At 32.9% G+C, this 17,396-nt stretch overlaps 3 protein-coding genes across 9 annotated transcripts; 2 read left to right on the forward strand and 1 right to left on the reverse strand.

Annotated features, from left to right (window-relative positions):
* Window positions 1-1,620: 1,620 nt before the first annotated feature.
* Window positions 1,621-3,625, reverse strand: LOC114387034. Of its 2 annotated transcripts, none has more exons than XM_028347135.1 (2): window positions 3,468-3,625; window positions 1,621-2,273 (listed from the first exon to the last, which is right to left on the reverse strand). In XM_028347135.1, the coding sequence occupies exon 2, from the start codon at window positions 2,212-2,214 to the stop codon at window positions 2,038-2,040; it is 177 nt and encodes a 58-aa protein (XP_028202936.1). In that variant the 5' UTR covers window positions 2,215-2,273; window positions 3,468-3,625; the 3' UTR covers window positions 1,621-2,037. The 2 variants fall into 2 exon arrangements, with proteins under 2 accessions (XP_028202936.1, XP_028202937.1); XM_028347136.1 differs by lacking the exon at window positions 3,468-3,625 and adding an exon at window positions 2,396-2,588.
* Window positions 3,626-3,808: 183 nt separating this feature from the next.
* LOC114387033 (3-oxoacyl-[acyl-carrier-protein] synthase 3 A, chloroplastic-like) lies at window positions 3,809-6,023 on the forward strand. 4 transcript variants are annotated; one of them, XM_028347132.1, is made up of 5 exons: window positions 3,828-4,130; window positions 4,220-4,325; window positions 4,412-4,530; window positions 4,630-4,694; window positions 4,775-6,023. In XM_028347132.1, the coding sequence occupies exons 1-5, from the start codon at window positions 4,104-4,106 to the stop codon at window positions 5,013-5,015; spliced, it is 558 nt and encodes a 185-aa protein (XP_028202933.1). In that variant the 5' UTR covers window positions 3,828-4,103; the 3' UTR covers window positions 5,016-6,023. The 4 variants fall into 4 exon arrangements, 2 of the variants coding, with proteins under 2 accessions (XP_028202933.1, XP_028202934.1); XM_028347133.1 differs by lacking the exon at window positions 4,630-4,694 and having other exon boundaries at window positions 3,832-4,130; window positions 5,476-6,023; XR_003661218.1 differs by having other exon boundaries at window positions 3,817-4,130; window positions 4,272-4,325; window positions 4,412-4,911.
* A 2,770-nt stretch (window positions 6,024-8,793) lies between these two features.
* LOC114387851 (ACT domain-containing protein ACR11-like) lies at window positions 8,794-13,771 on the forward strand. 3 transcript variants are annotated; one of them, XM_028348073.1, is made up of 10 exons: window positions 8,794-9,117; window positions 9,321-9,387; window positions 9,531-9,656; window positions 9,766-9,860; window positions 11,699-11,783; window positions 11,874-11,933; window positions 12,682-12,737; window positions 12,961-13,066; window positions 13,224-13,292; window positions 13,492-13,771. In XM_028348073.1, exons 1-10 carry the CDS (start codon window positions 8,975-8,977, stop codon window positions 13,552-13,554), a joined length of 870 nt encoding a protein of 289 aa, XP_028203874.1. In that variant the 5' UTR covers window positions 8,794-8,974; the 3' UTR covers window positions 13,555-13,771. The 3 variants fall into 3 exon arrangements, with proteins under 3 accessions (XP_028203874.1, XP_028203875.1, XP_028203872.1); XM_028348071.1 differs by having other exon boundaries at window positions 8,851-9,117; window positions 9,519-9,656; window positions 13,492-13,741; XM_028348074.1 differs by lacking the exon at window positions 13,492-13,771 and having other exon boundaries at window positions 8,848-9,117; window positions 9,519-9,656; window positions 13,155-13,257.
* Window positions 13,772-17,396: the final 3,625 nt, after the last annotated feature.

A 17,396-nucleotide genomic window follows, 5' to 3' on the forward strand; every position in this document is an offset into this window, starting at 1 on the left:
AACTGCAACCAATTTTCAACATGTTCATACTTATGTTATCCACGAGAAGAAAATGACCTACTACCATAAGTTATTTTATCTAGAAGGTTAAATAGTCATTTTTGTTGAATGCTGATAAATTCATTCCAGAAAGATAAAATTTAAATTTAGTTTCTGAAAATAAAAAAAGTACGATAAATCTATTCATCCGTTAATTTCCGTTAGTCACCATTAATGAAAGAGCCTACATGACACATTTAGAGACGAATTTGTCAGCGTATTACATATTCAAGGACAAAAATGATTATGTTTATTAATTAATATTATACTTATTATTATGTTTGTTTTAATTTATGCATACTTTTATATTTTTTTTAGTGTTTATTGTAATGTTATACTTGCAACGATCAAAAAAGGAGAAAAATGAAGATTAAATTATATTTTGAATAAATAATTATTTTTGTCTCTGAATGTGTAGAGCGTTGACAAATTTGTCTGTGAGTGTGTAGGCTCTTTCATTAACGGCAACATACAGAAATTAATGGATAAATGGATTTGTCGTATTTTTTTCTTTTTTCACTTTCAGAAACTAAAATTTAAATTTTCATATTTCGAAAACGAATTTGTCATGCCTCTACAAAATGACTATTTATCCTATATGGAAAGCCGAATACTTCACACACTAGGTGAAACTTAAGTGGGATTTTTTTTTTCGGGAGGACTTTCCAACAGTAAAATAAGCAGTGAACTAAAATTTATTAAGAGTATAAACGGAATTTCTCGTCACTACATATACTTTTCAGTGAAGATATTTATGTAAGCAATTAGCGATGATGTTGAACTATAGTTTACTAAGAAAGGAACATTGTACTTGATAGTGTAGACAGAATGTTTTTAAAATATTATAACTAGATATGTTTGAACAGAAAACATTACGGATAACCATAAAATCTATCATTAATGAAGTTGAATACATTCAATCAAATGTTGCTAGACCACTCACGTTCTTGATCTGCATAGGTTATGTACATTTATTTCGTAAAACGACATTTTAAGTCCCACATACTTCCGTGTTACTAACTTGTTTGAGTTCATCCCCTGACTTTATTTTTAATTTTAAAGCATTTATTAATAACCTTTTAAGAAGAAAAGACTTTATTAGTAACAAATAAAGGCTCCATGTTTGCTTAAAGGGGGTCATAACAATGCATATCCCATAACTCTTTCCCTAAGGACCCTTTCTTAGGTCGCTCCTTCTGAGATTACCCTTTCTACGTTGGCTGGTTATAAAGGAAAAATAATCACGAAAAGATCCCATCCCAAAAAATTAGCCTTTTAAGAGGAGACCCCCCTGATTTAAATAGACCTCCCATGTTTGCTCAATGTGAGACATACCAATACATACATGATATATGAAAAGAGGCTGGCATGGGGAAAAAGATTGTACATTTTTAAGGGAGTTCATGTAAAACAACAAGAACAATTATCTAGTCTTTATTCCATTAGGCGTTGGAACAAGAGTAAATGAAAAATCAGAGCCCCCCAGAATAGTCCAGACATCTTATCCATGTAACTTGTTAAACCAGAAACTCGACAACACATGCAAATTGTTAAACAAACAAGATAATAAAGTATCAGATATTAATCATTAAAAGCATCAGATAATGGATAATATCACCTAAAATATTAGTTATTAGGGACATAAATTGTAATTGAATACTATTAAATACAACTCTGATGACCATGAAACAGATTTCTGGCCTGAAGCTAACTAACTTATGATCAAAGATTCAAGAAACTGAGTATATGATACCTCTTAACTCGTGTCTAAGAGTAAGATTCAGATTTCAGAGCAAGAAAGACAACAGAAGAACGAGAATGTTTCCCTAGGAAAGGACAAAATAATAAGCTCATAATTGCTAAGAATGCTTCGACAAAAACCTTCTACTAAGTCATGTTTTCCAAAAGCTTAGTTAATTGAGGCATTCGATCCTATAATCCAGGATTTTAAAAGACAACTAAACAAGAACCTGATTCCAATATAGCACCTGTTAGGCACTAATCATCATCATCATCCCTCTTCTTGGGCTTGCGGTATTTTTCCTCCACAACTTTTGCCATGAACAAGGCAGTGTCGGCTAACTTTGTGACGTTAGGAACTTGATAATTCTGAGCCAAGTAAGCTCCACATACTGTCCCTGCTATGAAAGAGAAGCAACTCCTGATTATACCCATAGATGCTCAAGTACTTGCTGTGAATTTGTGCTATTGAGAAACCACTTTAGCAAGAATCACTGTCAGAAATAAGCAAATCAGCATTTAGTTAAAATCATATGAGAAGTAATTTTAGAGTTTGTGCGTTTGGCCATTGATTGGGAAAAAGTTTCACTGGCATATATTAAAGGGCATCACTCACATCGGTGATGAAGTATTATCGAAATTGATAGTGTATGGATGCAGAAATGGTAATCTTAACCTATATGCTAATCTTAAGGGACCAGAGAACTGGTTCAAAGCTGTTCAAATTAAAAACTAGTTATATAAATCTATATAAATTTGAGCTTCTCTGTTTAAAACAAATTATTACGCATTTCTTTAGAATTAACCTTTATTTCAGAGATTAATTCAAATGTTAGTCATTTGTTGTTTTGTCATGAACTAAAGAAGTGAATGGAATTATTAATCATAAAAAAATAAAATATGTTGCTATTAAAATAAAATAAAATAAAAAGACTTTTAGATTGATAGAAAATTATATGAAATTTCTAGCAAACAACAGCAAAGATAGGATAAAAAACTTAAAGTCCATAGAAGTGTTTTACATCATTTAGAAAACATTATGATAAACAAATCCAAATTACTTATTTATGATTCATTCACAAAACCAAAGTTGCTAATTGTGAATAGCTCACTAGCCTATAGTTTGCTGGAATGATTGTAACATAATATGCCATATAGCATATCAAACTGCAGCTATTCTCAAATATAGCTCATATTATATAGAAAATACAATTACAATATATATACAAACAGTGTGCCAATATATATGAGAAACTGTGGGCGCATTTATATACATCTCATAAAACTCAATGAAGTGACAATGACAATTATATCTATGTTCTAGAAGCATATAGGAAGATATCCAAGCTGACTAGTAACACATAATTCCACAGTATAGCACAGCCAGGGCAGCATAAAGGGATTTTTGACTAGGATTGCACCTATTAAATGGATTATGGATTATTTGAGCTTATACTCTAATCAATAATAACCAAAGAGTTTTATTACTCCCATTTTTGAAGTTATGACAAGAGAGCGGGAGCACAGATACATATCGAGTAACACTGTTGATGTGATGAATTAGATCCCTAAAACACTAAAAACATCAACATCCATAAAATCAATTTGTAAAAGAAGAAATTATGCAGATTTAATATGAAGAGAACAGAACCGCGAAAGGGAAGCGATGAAAGAGAATGTTAAGATACCTAAACAAACAAGGCTGATGTGATGATGCCGACGGAGGTGGATCGCCGCCGCCCACAGCCCACAGCCACGGGAATCCTCGCTCAGTACTACCCGCCTCCGCCTCCGCTTTTCGAATGATATTTTGTTATTTAAAATAAATACTTAATTCTATGACATTCTACTTTATTTTGTTCACTGTGAAATTCAAATATATAATGAATATAATAATAAATAGCAAATTTGGTTTTTTATTTATCATTTAAGCACATTTGATATGACATTAAATACTCTTTACTTATGTATTATTGGAATAAATTTTTTCACGGGAGAAGAAGACAAAAGGATGAAATGAAATATTTTTTTATAAATTAAAATTAACTTTAGCAAAGATTAAAATAATCCTTTGGAGAAACTAAATGAAATGTTTTCTTTTTATTGGTTGAAATTAGTATTTGACTTGGTTTGTTGTAAATGGCGAATGCATCTGGGACTGGGTTCTTCACACTTTCTGTTGATTCTTCGAAAGTTGTTTGCTTTGGAAGCATCGCTGACAGACATGTGAGGAAAGGGTGCAAGTTAGTTTGGATTTGCTTGCTGCGGGCAGAGATAGTAGCTTGACTGGTTTAGCGGTAGAGGCTGCAAGGAAAGCTCTCGAGATGGCAAAGGTAGACCCTGCTCCACAGGTATGTACATCTTCACAATAATTCTCTGGCTACCCTTTGCTAAGTAATCTTCTTTTTTATTTCTGTATCCTCTCTTATACAACTTGCACATTCCAATACAACTTGGCTGCAAAAAAAATCCATTGTCTTATGACATTACAGCTGCATGTAGTGGATTTCTGCTGGGTTTAATATCATCTTCTTGTCACATTAGGGGTATGAAAGCTTATAATTTTTATTTTTATTTACTTAATACTTGCTAAATATGATGAAAACCGTTGCCCTTTATTGTGTGAGTGCAGGGGGTGGTTTTAATAATGTTCTAGTCATTGGAGCCGATGCTATTTCACGATATGTTGATTGGACAGATAGAGGCTCCTGTATTCTTTTTGGGGATGCTGCCGGTGCTGAACTAGTACAGGTAAATTGTATATCTTCCTGCGGCCATTCATAGCAAATTGTCAAGTTGGCAAGGTATATAAATCGATGCCTTTGCTCAGGAACTATGATTACGTTGCAGGCCTGCAACATTGAGGAAGATGGTTTATTTGTTTTTGATTTGCATAGTGATGGCAGTGGCCAAAGGTTTGTGCTTCTTGTATTGTATTACTGAAAAGAGCTGTAAGCTTTGTAATTAAGCACGTACTTACTCTTACTGCATGTAGGCACTTGAATGCTGCCATTAGAGAAAACGAGTCAAATAATCCATTGGATTCAAATGGTTCTGTTTTTGGCTTTCCTCCCAACCGGTCCCCATATTCATGCATTCAAATGAATGGGAAAGAAGTCTTTTGCTTTGCTGTAAGATGTGTACCACAATCAATTGAATTTGCCCTTGGAAAGGCTGGTCTCCCGGCATCTAGCATTGATTGGTTACTTCTACACCAGTTACACAAAATGATCTAGTATAAAATAAAATTCTAGCATTTTATTGGGATGCGCAAAATTGTGTTTTTTTTTACGTTGGCTTATGATCTGTGCAATAAATATTTTCTTCTTTTAGTTCATTAAACCATTATCCTAAAGGGCACTGGTTAGCATTACCCTTGTTTTTATCCTTTACTTGCTAAAGTAGCTGGCATCAGGTTAATTTGTATGCTCATTTCCTAGTAAAAAGAATGTGAAAGTGAAATGTAAATTAAAAAGGTGGAAAACCTGATCTATCCTTTATATCAAGCAATTCATTAGCTGCACATGTGTGTTATACTATTACTTTGCTGAGTGGTAAGATCAACTTTATGATTGAAAACAGAATACCATTTTAGTTACGATGGGAATTGCATGACATGCTTGATAATATATTGGAGAAAGGCAAAATTAAGGTTGCATACTTGCACTTAGGGTGCCTTAATTCATATAAGTGCAGGCAAACAAGAGGATTATCGATGCAGTTGCCGCTCGGTTAGAACTCCTCTCAGAACGGGTGATATCAAATTTGGCTAATAATAGTAACACGAGTGCAGCTTCCATTCCTTTGACTTTGGATGAAGCAGTTCGAAGCGGTAAAGTTAAGCCAGGGCAAACTATTGCAACTGCTGGCTTTGGCGCGGGTCTTACTTGGGGTTCGGCAATTGTTCGTTGGGGCTAAATGCTTTTCCTTCACTGCAGAATCACTAATAGAGAAGAATTTCAGTTCCAAGTGCAGCTTTCTTACACATATGTGTAGAAAATGGGGTTTGGGGAATTTGCAAAGGGATGGATATGAATAACATTCAGCACTGCCTCAACTTGTCCTATTCTTTTTGTCTTCAATTTACGTTCTCCTTACTCTTCTATTCTCAAGTGCCAAATTTTCTTTTTCTGAGGCATGTATTTTTGTCTTTCAGATTTGTTTTAAACTAGGCTTACTATTTGTGTTTCTGAATGGTACTTGTAAATATAAATGCAGCATGCCCAAGTGTCTGCTTGCGTGTACTTTAAACAACCTAGTCAACACCAAGCCGCCACTTAATTTTAGTTATTTGTTTTTTATTAATAAAATGAAATGGGAAGCATAGGGATTTCAATTTTTTTTAGAGGCAATCTAACATTACCACCATATCTGTGGTCAATCCATCCACCAAGAACTACCAAAAAAATAAAAGAAATAGAAAGCACAACGAAAACGAACTCTAAAATTTCATGTTGAAAAGTACAGATGAAGACGAAAGTGATGCTATGAATTTGCATCGTAGAAATTGATGATACAATTGATGCCAAGGGTGGAAATTGGTTACGGCAAGTAAAGCTTTTGTTATAAATTTGTCTTCTTTTTTTAAATCCAAGACTTGACTTTCACGATAATGACCTTTTTTAAAGGCATGATTAAGGAGGAAAACTTATTTAAAAATTGATAAAAATAAATAAATAAATATTTTTTTTACAAAATAAGTTAGAAATAAATATGTCAAAAGGAAGATATCAATTGCTTAAGCCTTAAGGTGTGATTGTAAAACAGTTACTTATTTGTTTTTAACTTACTTTTATCTTTATGGAACAAAAAACTTGCTTCTCTGTGTTTAACATTGGAAAGTATGAATGTCTACTAAACAAGTTTGAATTTGTTTTATTTCAATTTCACGTTCCAATGCACCTTCAACAAGATGGGATGTGAAAATTGGGATAAGGAAAAACCAAAATGTTGGTAAAAAGGTAGATTGTAGGTGTTATGGCGTGCCATGGTGGCTGATCAACAGCGAGGGGTGCACGAGAAGCATATAAAAAGTATCGTTTTGTTTGTAGAAGTTGTTAAGTGCTTCTTACTTTTTGGGGGGCAAAGTCAAAAACTCAATTGTGGGTGAGCGTTAGTGAGTGAGATGGTTGGGTTAACTTAGGAGTTAGGACTTAGGAATTTAGGAAAAATAATTCGTGCACGGAATACTGCCCATCACAAAGTTTATGACAGGCAAGGCACGTCTAATGGTAATGGATATGGATTAATTGTGGAAGCATGGTCAAGCACTCAATTGTGTGTACAAATATTTTTATATTTTCAATTAATAATAAATTGTTTTTTATACATTTGTAATAATTATTATAAAATTAATCATCTTTATCATAATGATAATAAATAAAAAATACATTATCACTGCATTTTAATTAAATTCAACTGTAAAAAAAAATCATATAACTACACATATTTTATGTAATTATTGAAGATTGAAAAATTTATACAACATTAACCCAACCATGTTTTAAATAAGTTGACTTTCAACTATTAGTACTTGCTTGAGTTTTATACAACATTAACCATATCATTAAATTTATATTCTTACTTTCTATATAAGTAAATTTTTAAATAAATTGATACTTTTGAATAATTTATGAAAGGGGATTACTAGTTTGAAAAATCATGTGTTAAAAAAATTCTATTCTTAAACTGAAACTTAAATTGTAGATTTGAATGTCTTAGAACAAAACAAAGAAAACACTATGATATATATTATTCTAGATTATTAAGAATTTATAGATTTAAATAAACACATGAATCTATTGTAAATGATTATGATCTTATGAATAATCCTTACAACAATCGATTATGTATAAAAGAGGTGGTTTATAGTCTTCCTCAAGTAAAAATGGTGGTCACTTCAATAAGTGTTCTTTTTAATTATAGTATTACTTTGTGTATAAAAGAGGTGATACCTACAAATTTTTTAAAATATGCTATGGCACTGTCGAAAGTGGATCTGACACCACCACAACTATTCATCATCAAACTGTTCCCCCAACACCACCACCCATCCTCCGCACGCGGTGGTGCAGATTTGGCCAGTGACAGCGCGTGGTGGTTGTCGTGCGCGCGAACCCATTGTGACAGAGGATCATGATGGGGTCCCGATTGCGTAGAGGAGGAGGTGGCAGGCACGGTGGTTGATGGTAGTTGTGGAGTTGTGAAAAGGTAGTGTGCGCTATAGCGGCGGGGCTGGTGGGATAGGTGGTTGCGCGTGCTGATCTGGCCAGCGAATCTCACGATTTCCAGATCTGAAGAAGGGATGGTGATTCGTGATTTCCAGATCTCGTCACCGTTGTCGTGCGGTTGCAGTTGTTGCTTCCTTTGATGACATTGTGGTGGTAGTTGCAGTGGTAGCGATGGTGGTCTGCGGCTATGAAGAACAGGAAGAAGAAAGACAGAGGAAGAGGAAAGAATTTGGGTGAGAGTTCCGAATCTTGGTTGGGGGACATGAATTTTGCTAGTGATTTTTAATTTTTAAAATAAAATAAAAATATTGACGATTTTTAGTGATCATATTATTTAATTAATTACTTTAAAATTCAAATGTTAACATCATCCTAACATTTTGAAAGGAAAGACCAGAACGAGACACTTTCAAAACTTAAAATACCAAAATAGAAATTTTAAAATTTAATATATTAAAACTAAACAACTTTGAACAGTAATTGGCCTATTTTGGGATAGATTATACCTATTCAAAAATTTAATATAAAATAAGCATTTAAGTATACTAACAAATCAAATTAGGCTTTAAAAAAAAATTATAACAAGTAACAGGTCATAAAGAGTGTAAACAGCCCCAAAATGATTTCTTATAAAAAAAATAGGTATAAGATGAAGATGCCGATAAGTTTGTTGGTGGTTTATGTGGATATATAACATTAAAGTGAGGAGGGACCGCTTTTATCTGCTCCTACATAGCATGGTATACCCTTGCTAGCTTCACAGAGATGTAATGTAAATTCTCCACCAAACGCGTCGCTGTTTTTGTTGTTGTCCAAATGTATAAAAGATATAATGAGTGGATGTCAGGACACTGAGATAAAGAAACCAATGCATTCTTCTATCTTCATTCCTTCCCTATTACTCTTTCTCTGCTAAATTATTTAAATTTTCTCTCTTTCTCTAATTAATTCCCTTTGTTATCAAAATGGCTGTGGCTATGGCTGCTTGCAGTCTTGGACTTCACTTGAGTGCTGACAACACCTTGAGACCTTTTGAAAAAACCACTATCTTGAAGGCCCTCTCTATCTCTGATGCTACTAAATCATGTTACATTTCTCACAAAACAAGGTATGCTAACTATAATTTTCACTTTACTTAATAATTCAATTAGTTGTTCCGGCTTGCAGTTTGATCTCATAATTAATTAGTTAATAGTTAGGAATAGGATGAGCACTGTCAAATATCTTCAATTTGTGGAAGATATAAAACATGAGAAGTAGGAGCACTGCATCACCCCAATGATGTGTTAATTGTATGTATCATTTTGTCAGATTATCATCTTCATCTTCAGGAATAACAATGATCCCACGAGCAACAACAGTTACTGGTACTGTGGAGGTATTTATAGCAAAATCAACCAATATGGTTGTCATTTCTTGCATGTGAATATATATATATATAGGCACTACTACGTTTTTCTCGTGTGCTTGTTGACTCTAACCACTGAAACATTTGCTTTCAACTTTGAGTGTGGAAAACAGGATGGAAATCAAGGAGAGGCTGATACCATTCCAACTCCGGTAGTTATTATTGATCAAGACTCTGATCCAGATGCAACTGTGGTCGAGATAACCTTTGGTGATCGCCTTGGGGCTCTTCTTGACACTGTAAGCCGTTTTTTTTATATTATTTTTCTCTACTATTTCTTCCTTGTATATATGTATTAGTTAATATAAACAGGATTCGAAAATCTAACTCTAGCTACCTGGATTGCAGATGAATGCGTTAAAAAACTTGGGGCTGAATGTTGTTAAGGCAAATGTCTTTCTAGATTCTTCTGGCAAGCACAACAAGTTTTCCATCACAAAAGCGTAAGTACTATCATATGTGCCAGTAATAATAAAATTGATGAACTGAATTGAACTACAATAAAATTGAACTGACCTGTAAAAGTGATTCGGATGAACTGAATTGAACTGTGTAATAGTTCGGTCAAACTAAACTAAACTCTGTAACAATTTGAGCAAACTGAACTGTTCCAAACTATTTGAATTGTTCTCATTGAGAATCTAATTTTGAAGCATCTTTTTCACATTTTTCAACCAATAAGTTACAATTCAGTTTTTTATTCTAAACAGTTCAGTTTTTTTGGCACAGTTCAATTCAATTCGACACTAGTTATGTTCAGTTCAATTTTTTTAAACAGCCCTCCCAACATGCTTCATTCCAGAACCAAATCAATTAAAAAGAGGATAGAAATTAATCGGGCGCACGCGATTTCAATCCGCTACGTTTACCATTATTGCACAAGGATGCTAGTTAAATGGTTGGTAATAAATAATAATGGTCATCTTTTGTCAATGGGAATAAAATCTTCAAGTACTAAGCTGACTTGGCTCTTTTGTTCTATCATTCAATTCAATTATTGTACAGTAGCAAGCAACAACTACAAATTCGATGCTGAGATAATGTCTAAAGAAAGGACGGAAAATGAATGGACAAACAATTTATAAAATTAATGCTATATTTTCCTCGTTTAAAAAAAATGCTATATTTTCCTACAATATCTTCTTATCTAGAGCTAGTGGCGGATAGAGAAGGAAATTTTCGGACTTTAAGGGAGCCCATGTTTTAAAAGTATAAAATCTATACAATTAATAAAAGAAAATCCACCCTTTTGATGTTTACAAATTTTAGACAATTCTACCTTTTTTAAGTTTTTAAACTTTTATTATTCTCTTTTAATAACTACGCACTACTCTCATGGTTTTAGTTTTTTTTTATTAGTCTTATTTTTTTATTTTTTTAACTTCTAAATATTTTTCTTTTATTTTTATTTAAAATATGTAGGGAGGCCTCTCTCCCCCTACCCCTAGTAAAAATAAAAATAATATATATATATATCATATTTTGAGGTGACTAAATCTCTTCCATTATCCTTCAAAAAAGAATTCCATTACTTAACTAGACGTCACCCCTGCTCATGTTAATCATCTTCATACTTTATAAAAATAATTTAATAAAATAATAATTATAGATATTTAATATCTTAGCAGAAATATACCATTGAAGGATTTTAGAATTATTCAATTTGAAACTACTATTGTGTGGATATCATAGATTGCAAATCAAATACTAATAGCTAGGCACCATTCTCGTAGCAGAAGTCCTCTATCGAGATGGCTTCTAAAGTGGAAGTGAGGTTCCACTTGGGCATGAAGCTTCTAATTGCATCCAATATTTACATTGAAATAGGGCAATTGCTTAGTGCACTTCCCAAATTGCTTCCCATAATTCCTGCGCCTCCCACCGGAAGCAATAAGGAAAGTGCATGAAGCAATTCCAGAAATGAAAAACACCCTTGAATTAGATAAAAGGTCAACACAGGCTCTGCCTGTTGCTTTGATGATTCATGATAACTCGTCGGATCGCACGGGATCATTCAAATTTTTCCCCTATCAACTTTCGATGGTAGGATAGTGGCCTACCATGGTGGTGACGGGTGACGGAGAATTAGGGTTCGATTTCGGAGAGGGAGCTTGAGAAACGGCTACCACATCCAAGGAAGGCAGCAGGGCTCTGTAACTGCATACCATAAATCTTGTGTATATTGAAACTTGGTGGTTTCGTTTTCACCATTCAAGTAAGTTATTAACTAGATTTTCTACGAATTCATTAATTGAATATGGTGGTGGAGCTTCGTTTGCAGTGATTCTGGAAGAAAAGTGGAAGATCCGGAGTTGTTAGAGGCAATCCGTTTGACAATATTGAATAATATGATTCAGTATCACCCGGTATGCTTCTCAACTCTAATACTATTCTTGTCTTATCTTGGTTTGAAAGCATCAGGGAGTTAATTAATTTGTTTCAAATTGGTGGTGAAGGAATCAAGCGCCCAATTAGCTCTGGGAGCAGCTTTTGGACTTGTGCCTCCAAAAGAGCAGGTGATGATCGATGATTACTTCTTATATACTAATCAGCAAGTTAATAGCCATCTTTGGTAAAGGAAAAAGAAAATGGTTTTAATATGAACAAATGCAATAACAGAGGAGTTCTAAGTCCTAACTGGTGTAGCAACATTCGTTTTAACGCACCCTAAATAATTGAATCATCTTTATTAAAAATTACAAAATTTCAGTGGAACTCTTTTTTTTTTTAAGAACAGTGGAAAACCTCGCAAATTAACTTGGGTTACGGGTGTAGTTTTGGCTGTATTGACTGCATCTTTTGATGTAACCGGTTATTCCTTACCTTGGGATCAAATTGGTTATTGAATCAGCTTTATTAAAAATTACAAAATTTCAATGGAACTCTTCTTTTTTTAAGAACAGTGGAACTCGTTAGTCGTTACTAAATTAGAAATTATACTTCATAATTTTGTTATTTATAATCAATTTCTGTTAAAAAAATGTGTTTCAAAGAATGTTTAAGGAGTATATTACTTGTCAAGGAAATCTAGCTCAATTGATTGGTGTGAGTTATTATAAATTTTCTGAATTTTTACAGATAAAAAAAAAGTTATATTACTAACCTACCAAAAAATTCCAGTATTTGTCAAAATTCCAATATTAGAAGTCTCTTTGCTTTGTGTTGCTACTTGCTAGAAATGCATTGGCTTTCTTCTTGTGTTCGTTTAATGGTCCTGTGACATTATTTGTGGAAGCTGGTTTATAATTTGTTAAGGCATTTCAGGTTGACGTGGAGATAGCAACCCAAATAACCATCTCTGATGACGGCCCAAAACGAAGGTGATGCAAAAATGTGCTTCTTACTCAACATGATGATAATACCTATATATGCTGATCCACAAAGAAAATTTCTTAGCTGAAACTCACATTAATATAATAATGTTCGAGAACTTAATTAGCCGCAAGACAACCATGCTCAACACGTACCATCTTTGAATTAAGTAGTTCTAGCTAGGCAAATACATGTACGCTGTAGTTTACCTTTTTTTCTTCCTGTTTGCAGTTTGTTGTATGTGGAGACAGCTGATCGGCCTGGATTACTGGTGGATCTTGTAAAGACTATTACGGACATTAACATTGCCGTTGAATCCGGAGAATTTGACACTGAGGTAATTAAATTAAATAAATATATAGTCAAAATGTACAACTTTTATTCAAACCCGAATGCATCAATATATATAATGTAACTATATTTAGAGAGAATGAGAAAAGGGGTGTCTCAGTCACAGTCACGGTCACATCTGAAAGGTTTGCTGTAAAACGTAGGGGCTCTTGGCTAAGGCAAAGTTTCATGTCAACTACAAGGATAAAGCCCTCATCAAGCCTCTCCAGCTGGTAAATTACTTGAAACATTTATTTTTCATGAACTTGACCATGATCGAATAACCAAGATTGATTGCTTCGTATAAACAGTCTAGTAGATTGTAACGAAATGCGAAATTTTAGTGGTGGACTTTTACATCACATTCACATGTTGTCAGATTGCAACACTGAACTGATTAAAATTAATCTCTACCATATCTGGTTATTGTAGGTTCTTGTTAACAGCTTGAGATATTTCTTGAGGCGGCCTGAGACTGAGGAATCCAGTTTTTAAGTGCAACACATCATATTTGCCTCTGGATTATAAGCACCATGGAATTGTAGAATGCATGTATTCTTTTCCATTTGGAGAACAATATTTGCAGTACATAGTTAACTCTTAAAATTTAATAAACCTGCATATCATTGTAAAGTTACCATTCTCGATCAATTTATTTATTTAACATTGTTGTTTTTTTTTACATCATATAAAATGTTTGCCTACTTCCTTACTCGTCAATCTTTAAAAATAGAGGTGATTATAGTTTGAGTTGACTCAATCAATCCAACCCTGCCTAAAATTATTCGATTGGGTTGAATTGAAAAGTCGAATCAATTTAAATACGAATAAACCCAAAACAATTAGTTTGGATTTTAGAATACTTGTTGGGTTTGGGAACCGTTTGTACCATTGTAGAGGGGAGTTTTATACTTTTTAATGTACCAAAATGAGAAGCAAATTTGTGTCTCTTTCTTCGTTGATGGATTTACAAATCAAACACACTTAAAAATTTCAAACACCATCCAATCTTTTATTTCTTTTTTGTTATATAAATCTGATCTCATCTAGTTACTTAATCATATCAAAATATAAAATAATCTTGATCTTTTTATTTTAGTTAATCCTTAATTTTGATTCTCTGTCTTAAAATTAAGACATTTGATCTTTTATTTTATAAAATTTATAATTTTAATCTTTTTATTTCAAAATATAAAACATTTGGGATCCATATTTCAAAAAATTTGCAATTTTGATTTTTATATTTTAGAAAATCTATAATTTTGGTTTAATCTTTAATTTTCTCTTTGTTCTTTTATTTTTTATTTTGTAATTAATTAAATTATTTCTTGATGATATCATAAATAAATATGTTAGGTTAAAGGTTCAATTGGACAAAAAAATAGACAATTGAGAATTTGATTAAAATTGTAATTTTTCAAAAAAATAAAAATTAAATGTCTCTATTTTAAAATAAAAGGATTAAATTTATATATTTTTAAAAATAAAAGAACAGAATGTCTCATTTTTAAAATTGAGGGACCAAAATTACCGATCAAACAAAATAGAGGGATCATAATTATATTTAGGTCTAAAATATAAAAGAGTGATAAAAAAAATCATCATTGTTTTTGGTAAGGTGTGAGATTCATATCTTTTAAAAATATAAAAGAGTGATAAAAAAAATCATCATTGTTTTTGGTAAGGTGTGAGATTCATACCTTTTTTTTTACTCTTTTCTCGTTTTTACAATATTAAATGCACTCATTCTTTTTATTTTCCATGTATTTCTTCTCACTCTTTATTTTTCGTCATTTCTCACGTACTAAACAAAGTGTTGTTATTCATATACAGCATGAAACTTATTTAAATAAAAAATGTATATGATTTTTTTAAGTAATCGTTAGTAAAAAAATTATTTTTTAAACCTTTAATAATCAACTAATGAGCAAGATTCTTTTAACTTTTATCAAAATCATAATTTGAATGTTGGAAAAAGGAATGGCAAGAACAAAAAAAAAAATCTCGTGTGGGTTTATGATTGGCATGAATAAGGTCTTGTGTTTCTTTGATTCTTTGGTGTGGTTTTCAAATCCATGGTTTTGTTTTTATACACTAACTAGTAGTTTCTTTCTCCGCCAAACTCGTGAATAAATTCCTTGTGATAACAAGTCGGTTAAACTTTCCCATCGCTTTGCCTTTTCACTTTCTGAGAAGCACTAGCCGCTTCTCAATTACGGTTTTTTTTTCACCCAACAGACTGAACTGAACACAACATTTATTAGTAGTATTATTTTTTGAATTGGATGGAAGCACCCCATATTTGCAGTGCTTCTATTTGGTTTTTGATTCATTGAAAAACACATTGCATTCTGACGTAGCTCTGGGTTAATTAATTTCTCAAGGATATCTTCCTGGATTTTCATAATCAATTAGGCAAAGATAGTGTAAGGTCACTCTATCAGAGCAGAGCTAAGGTTGAGAGATATAATTGAAAATGCACGTCATGTAAGGTAAATTATCTCATTTTATTAGTATTTTCTAATCATGTGTGTAGCACGTGTAAAAAAGCAATGAGGTGAGTGAGGGACAGCCTTAAACAATTGATCGTTTTTTTCAAACTTCTCTGCTACCTACCTTTGGGATTAATATTATTATGAAACAAACCTGCTTCTTGAGACCCACTGATGGATGAGTATTAAAGGTAGTTGAGAAAAATCAAACTCAGTCCCACTTATTTATAGGGTGAGTGTCAAATATGTAAATTTATATGTCTCTAACTGCAATTTTTACCATTGCTATTGCTGTGTGTGATTGACAGATTTATTTGGAGCCATAAGGCTACATTGAGTCAGCCAGTTCCAAGCAGAGGATTTGCCACATCAGTTGCTTCACACTCAGGCACTGTATAGCTCCCTCATAATATTACTATTAGTGGTGATACATGAACATCACTACTTTTATAAACACTCTCAGCCTGTTTGGAATAGCAGTATTAAAAATCATGTCATATCACTTTTTATATCTACACTTCTTGACGCAGAAGCTACTACTTGTTGTTTCTAGCATAGAGAGTGGCTAATGACGATCCATGATGCAGATTTGATTTCAAACAGACATTCTATCAATACTTATTATTTTTTTTTTGTCTCTCTTCTTATCACGTCATAACACTTTTTATAGCTACACTATGCATTTTTTCTTCGTAGGTGTAGAATAGAATGGAGTAGCCATGTAACATTTTCCCTTTGAGGTGGGTCAGTGTTTGGAATGTACAAATCGAAAGCAAAATGACCTTTCTCGTGTATTAAGCATATTGAAATGGCCAGTCAGTTGGTCCGCTTTTGTCACCTACTTTTTTTTTCTTTCTTTCTTTCTTGAGTTGATGTGGTCATGAACAGTTTCCTTCCTTTTACTCTAGAGGTATTTTATTCCCTCTGCCACTCTGTTTTCTATTCTTTGGGTATTTAAGAATCCTGAATCGTGTCTTACGGTCAACTGAGTACGGCACAATCAATGTAACAATTCTGGATTCGTTTGCAGTATTGGTTGAACGCCTTTTATACTTTCTACCAACTCACCTACTTTCAGGAAACCAGTGTTAAAATATTGCAGTTAGGAAGGGTTTGGACATGAAAATGTTGGATGAAATGCAATTAGTCTACGAGTAATCTCCAATAGTGTCTAAGAGGATAAAATGCAATTATTCTGGATCAAGGATGAACAAGAGCTAAGTTGAGCACTTGCTTCTTTTACTAGGAAGGCTCAACATTACTTCTGCTATATACTCCAATCAAACACAATTCACCAATCAATAAGTCTATAACATAAAGAATGATTCCATATTTTTTATTGGGGTTTTGTTAAAACTTTGCTCAGTCCAACTTAGGGTGTTTTCAGAAAACTATTATATTTAGTTTGTTTGCCCAGAAGATTGATCAATAAACCGTCTTCTTCAAACTGTCTGACATGCCTCAACGTGGTTATGTTAAAATACTTCTTCAACTTGTTTTATAAAAATCATATATGCCACATATAGTTAGGAACAATTGGTATAATTGAAAAACATCAATTCTATGACTTTCAAATTAACTTTATTAAGATCGACTACCCCAAATATCTTAGAAATGAAACCTCACATCATCGTATGGATAACAGGTCATTTTTTTCTCTCCCAATTTGATTTCTAGACATTTTCCATCATTTATGATACTTAAGATTAATGTAGAATATAATTTGTGAAGTGAAAAATCTCAGACTAGGAGTCTGAATCTATATAATGTATTAAACAGCCTGAGAAGTTGCGATCGTTGCATCCCTATTATTAATCTTTTGTGAGATAAAAAGGGAGAAGCGGT

The sequence above is a fragment of the Glycine soja genome, chromosome 15, assembly GCF_004193775.1.
Source record: "Glycine soja cultivar W05 chromosome 15, ASM419377v2, whole genome shotgun sequence".
Taxonomy (NCBI): domain Eukaryota; kingdom Viridiplantae; phylum Streptophyta; class Magnoliopsida; order Fabales; family Fabaceae; genus Glycine; species Glycine soja.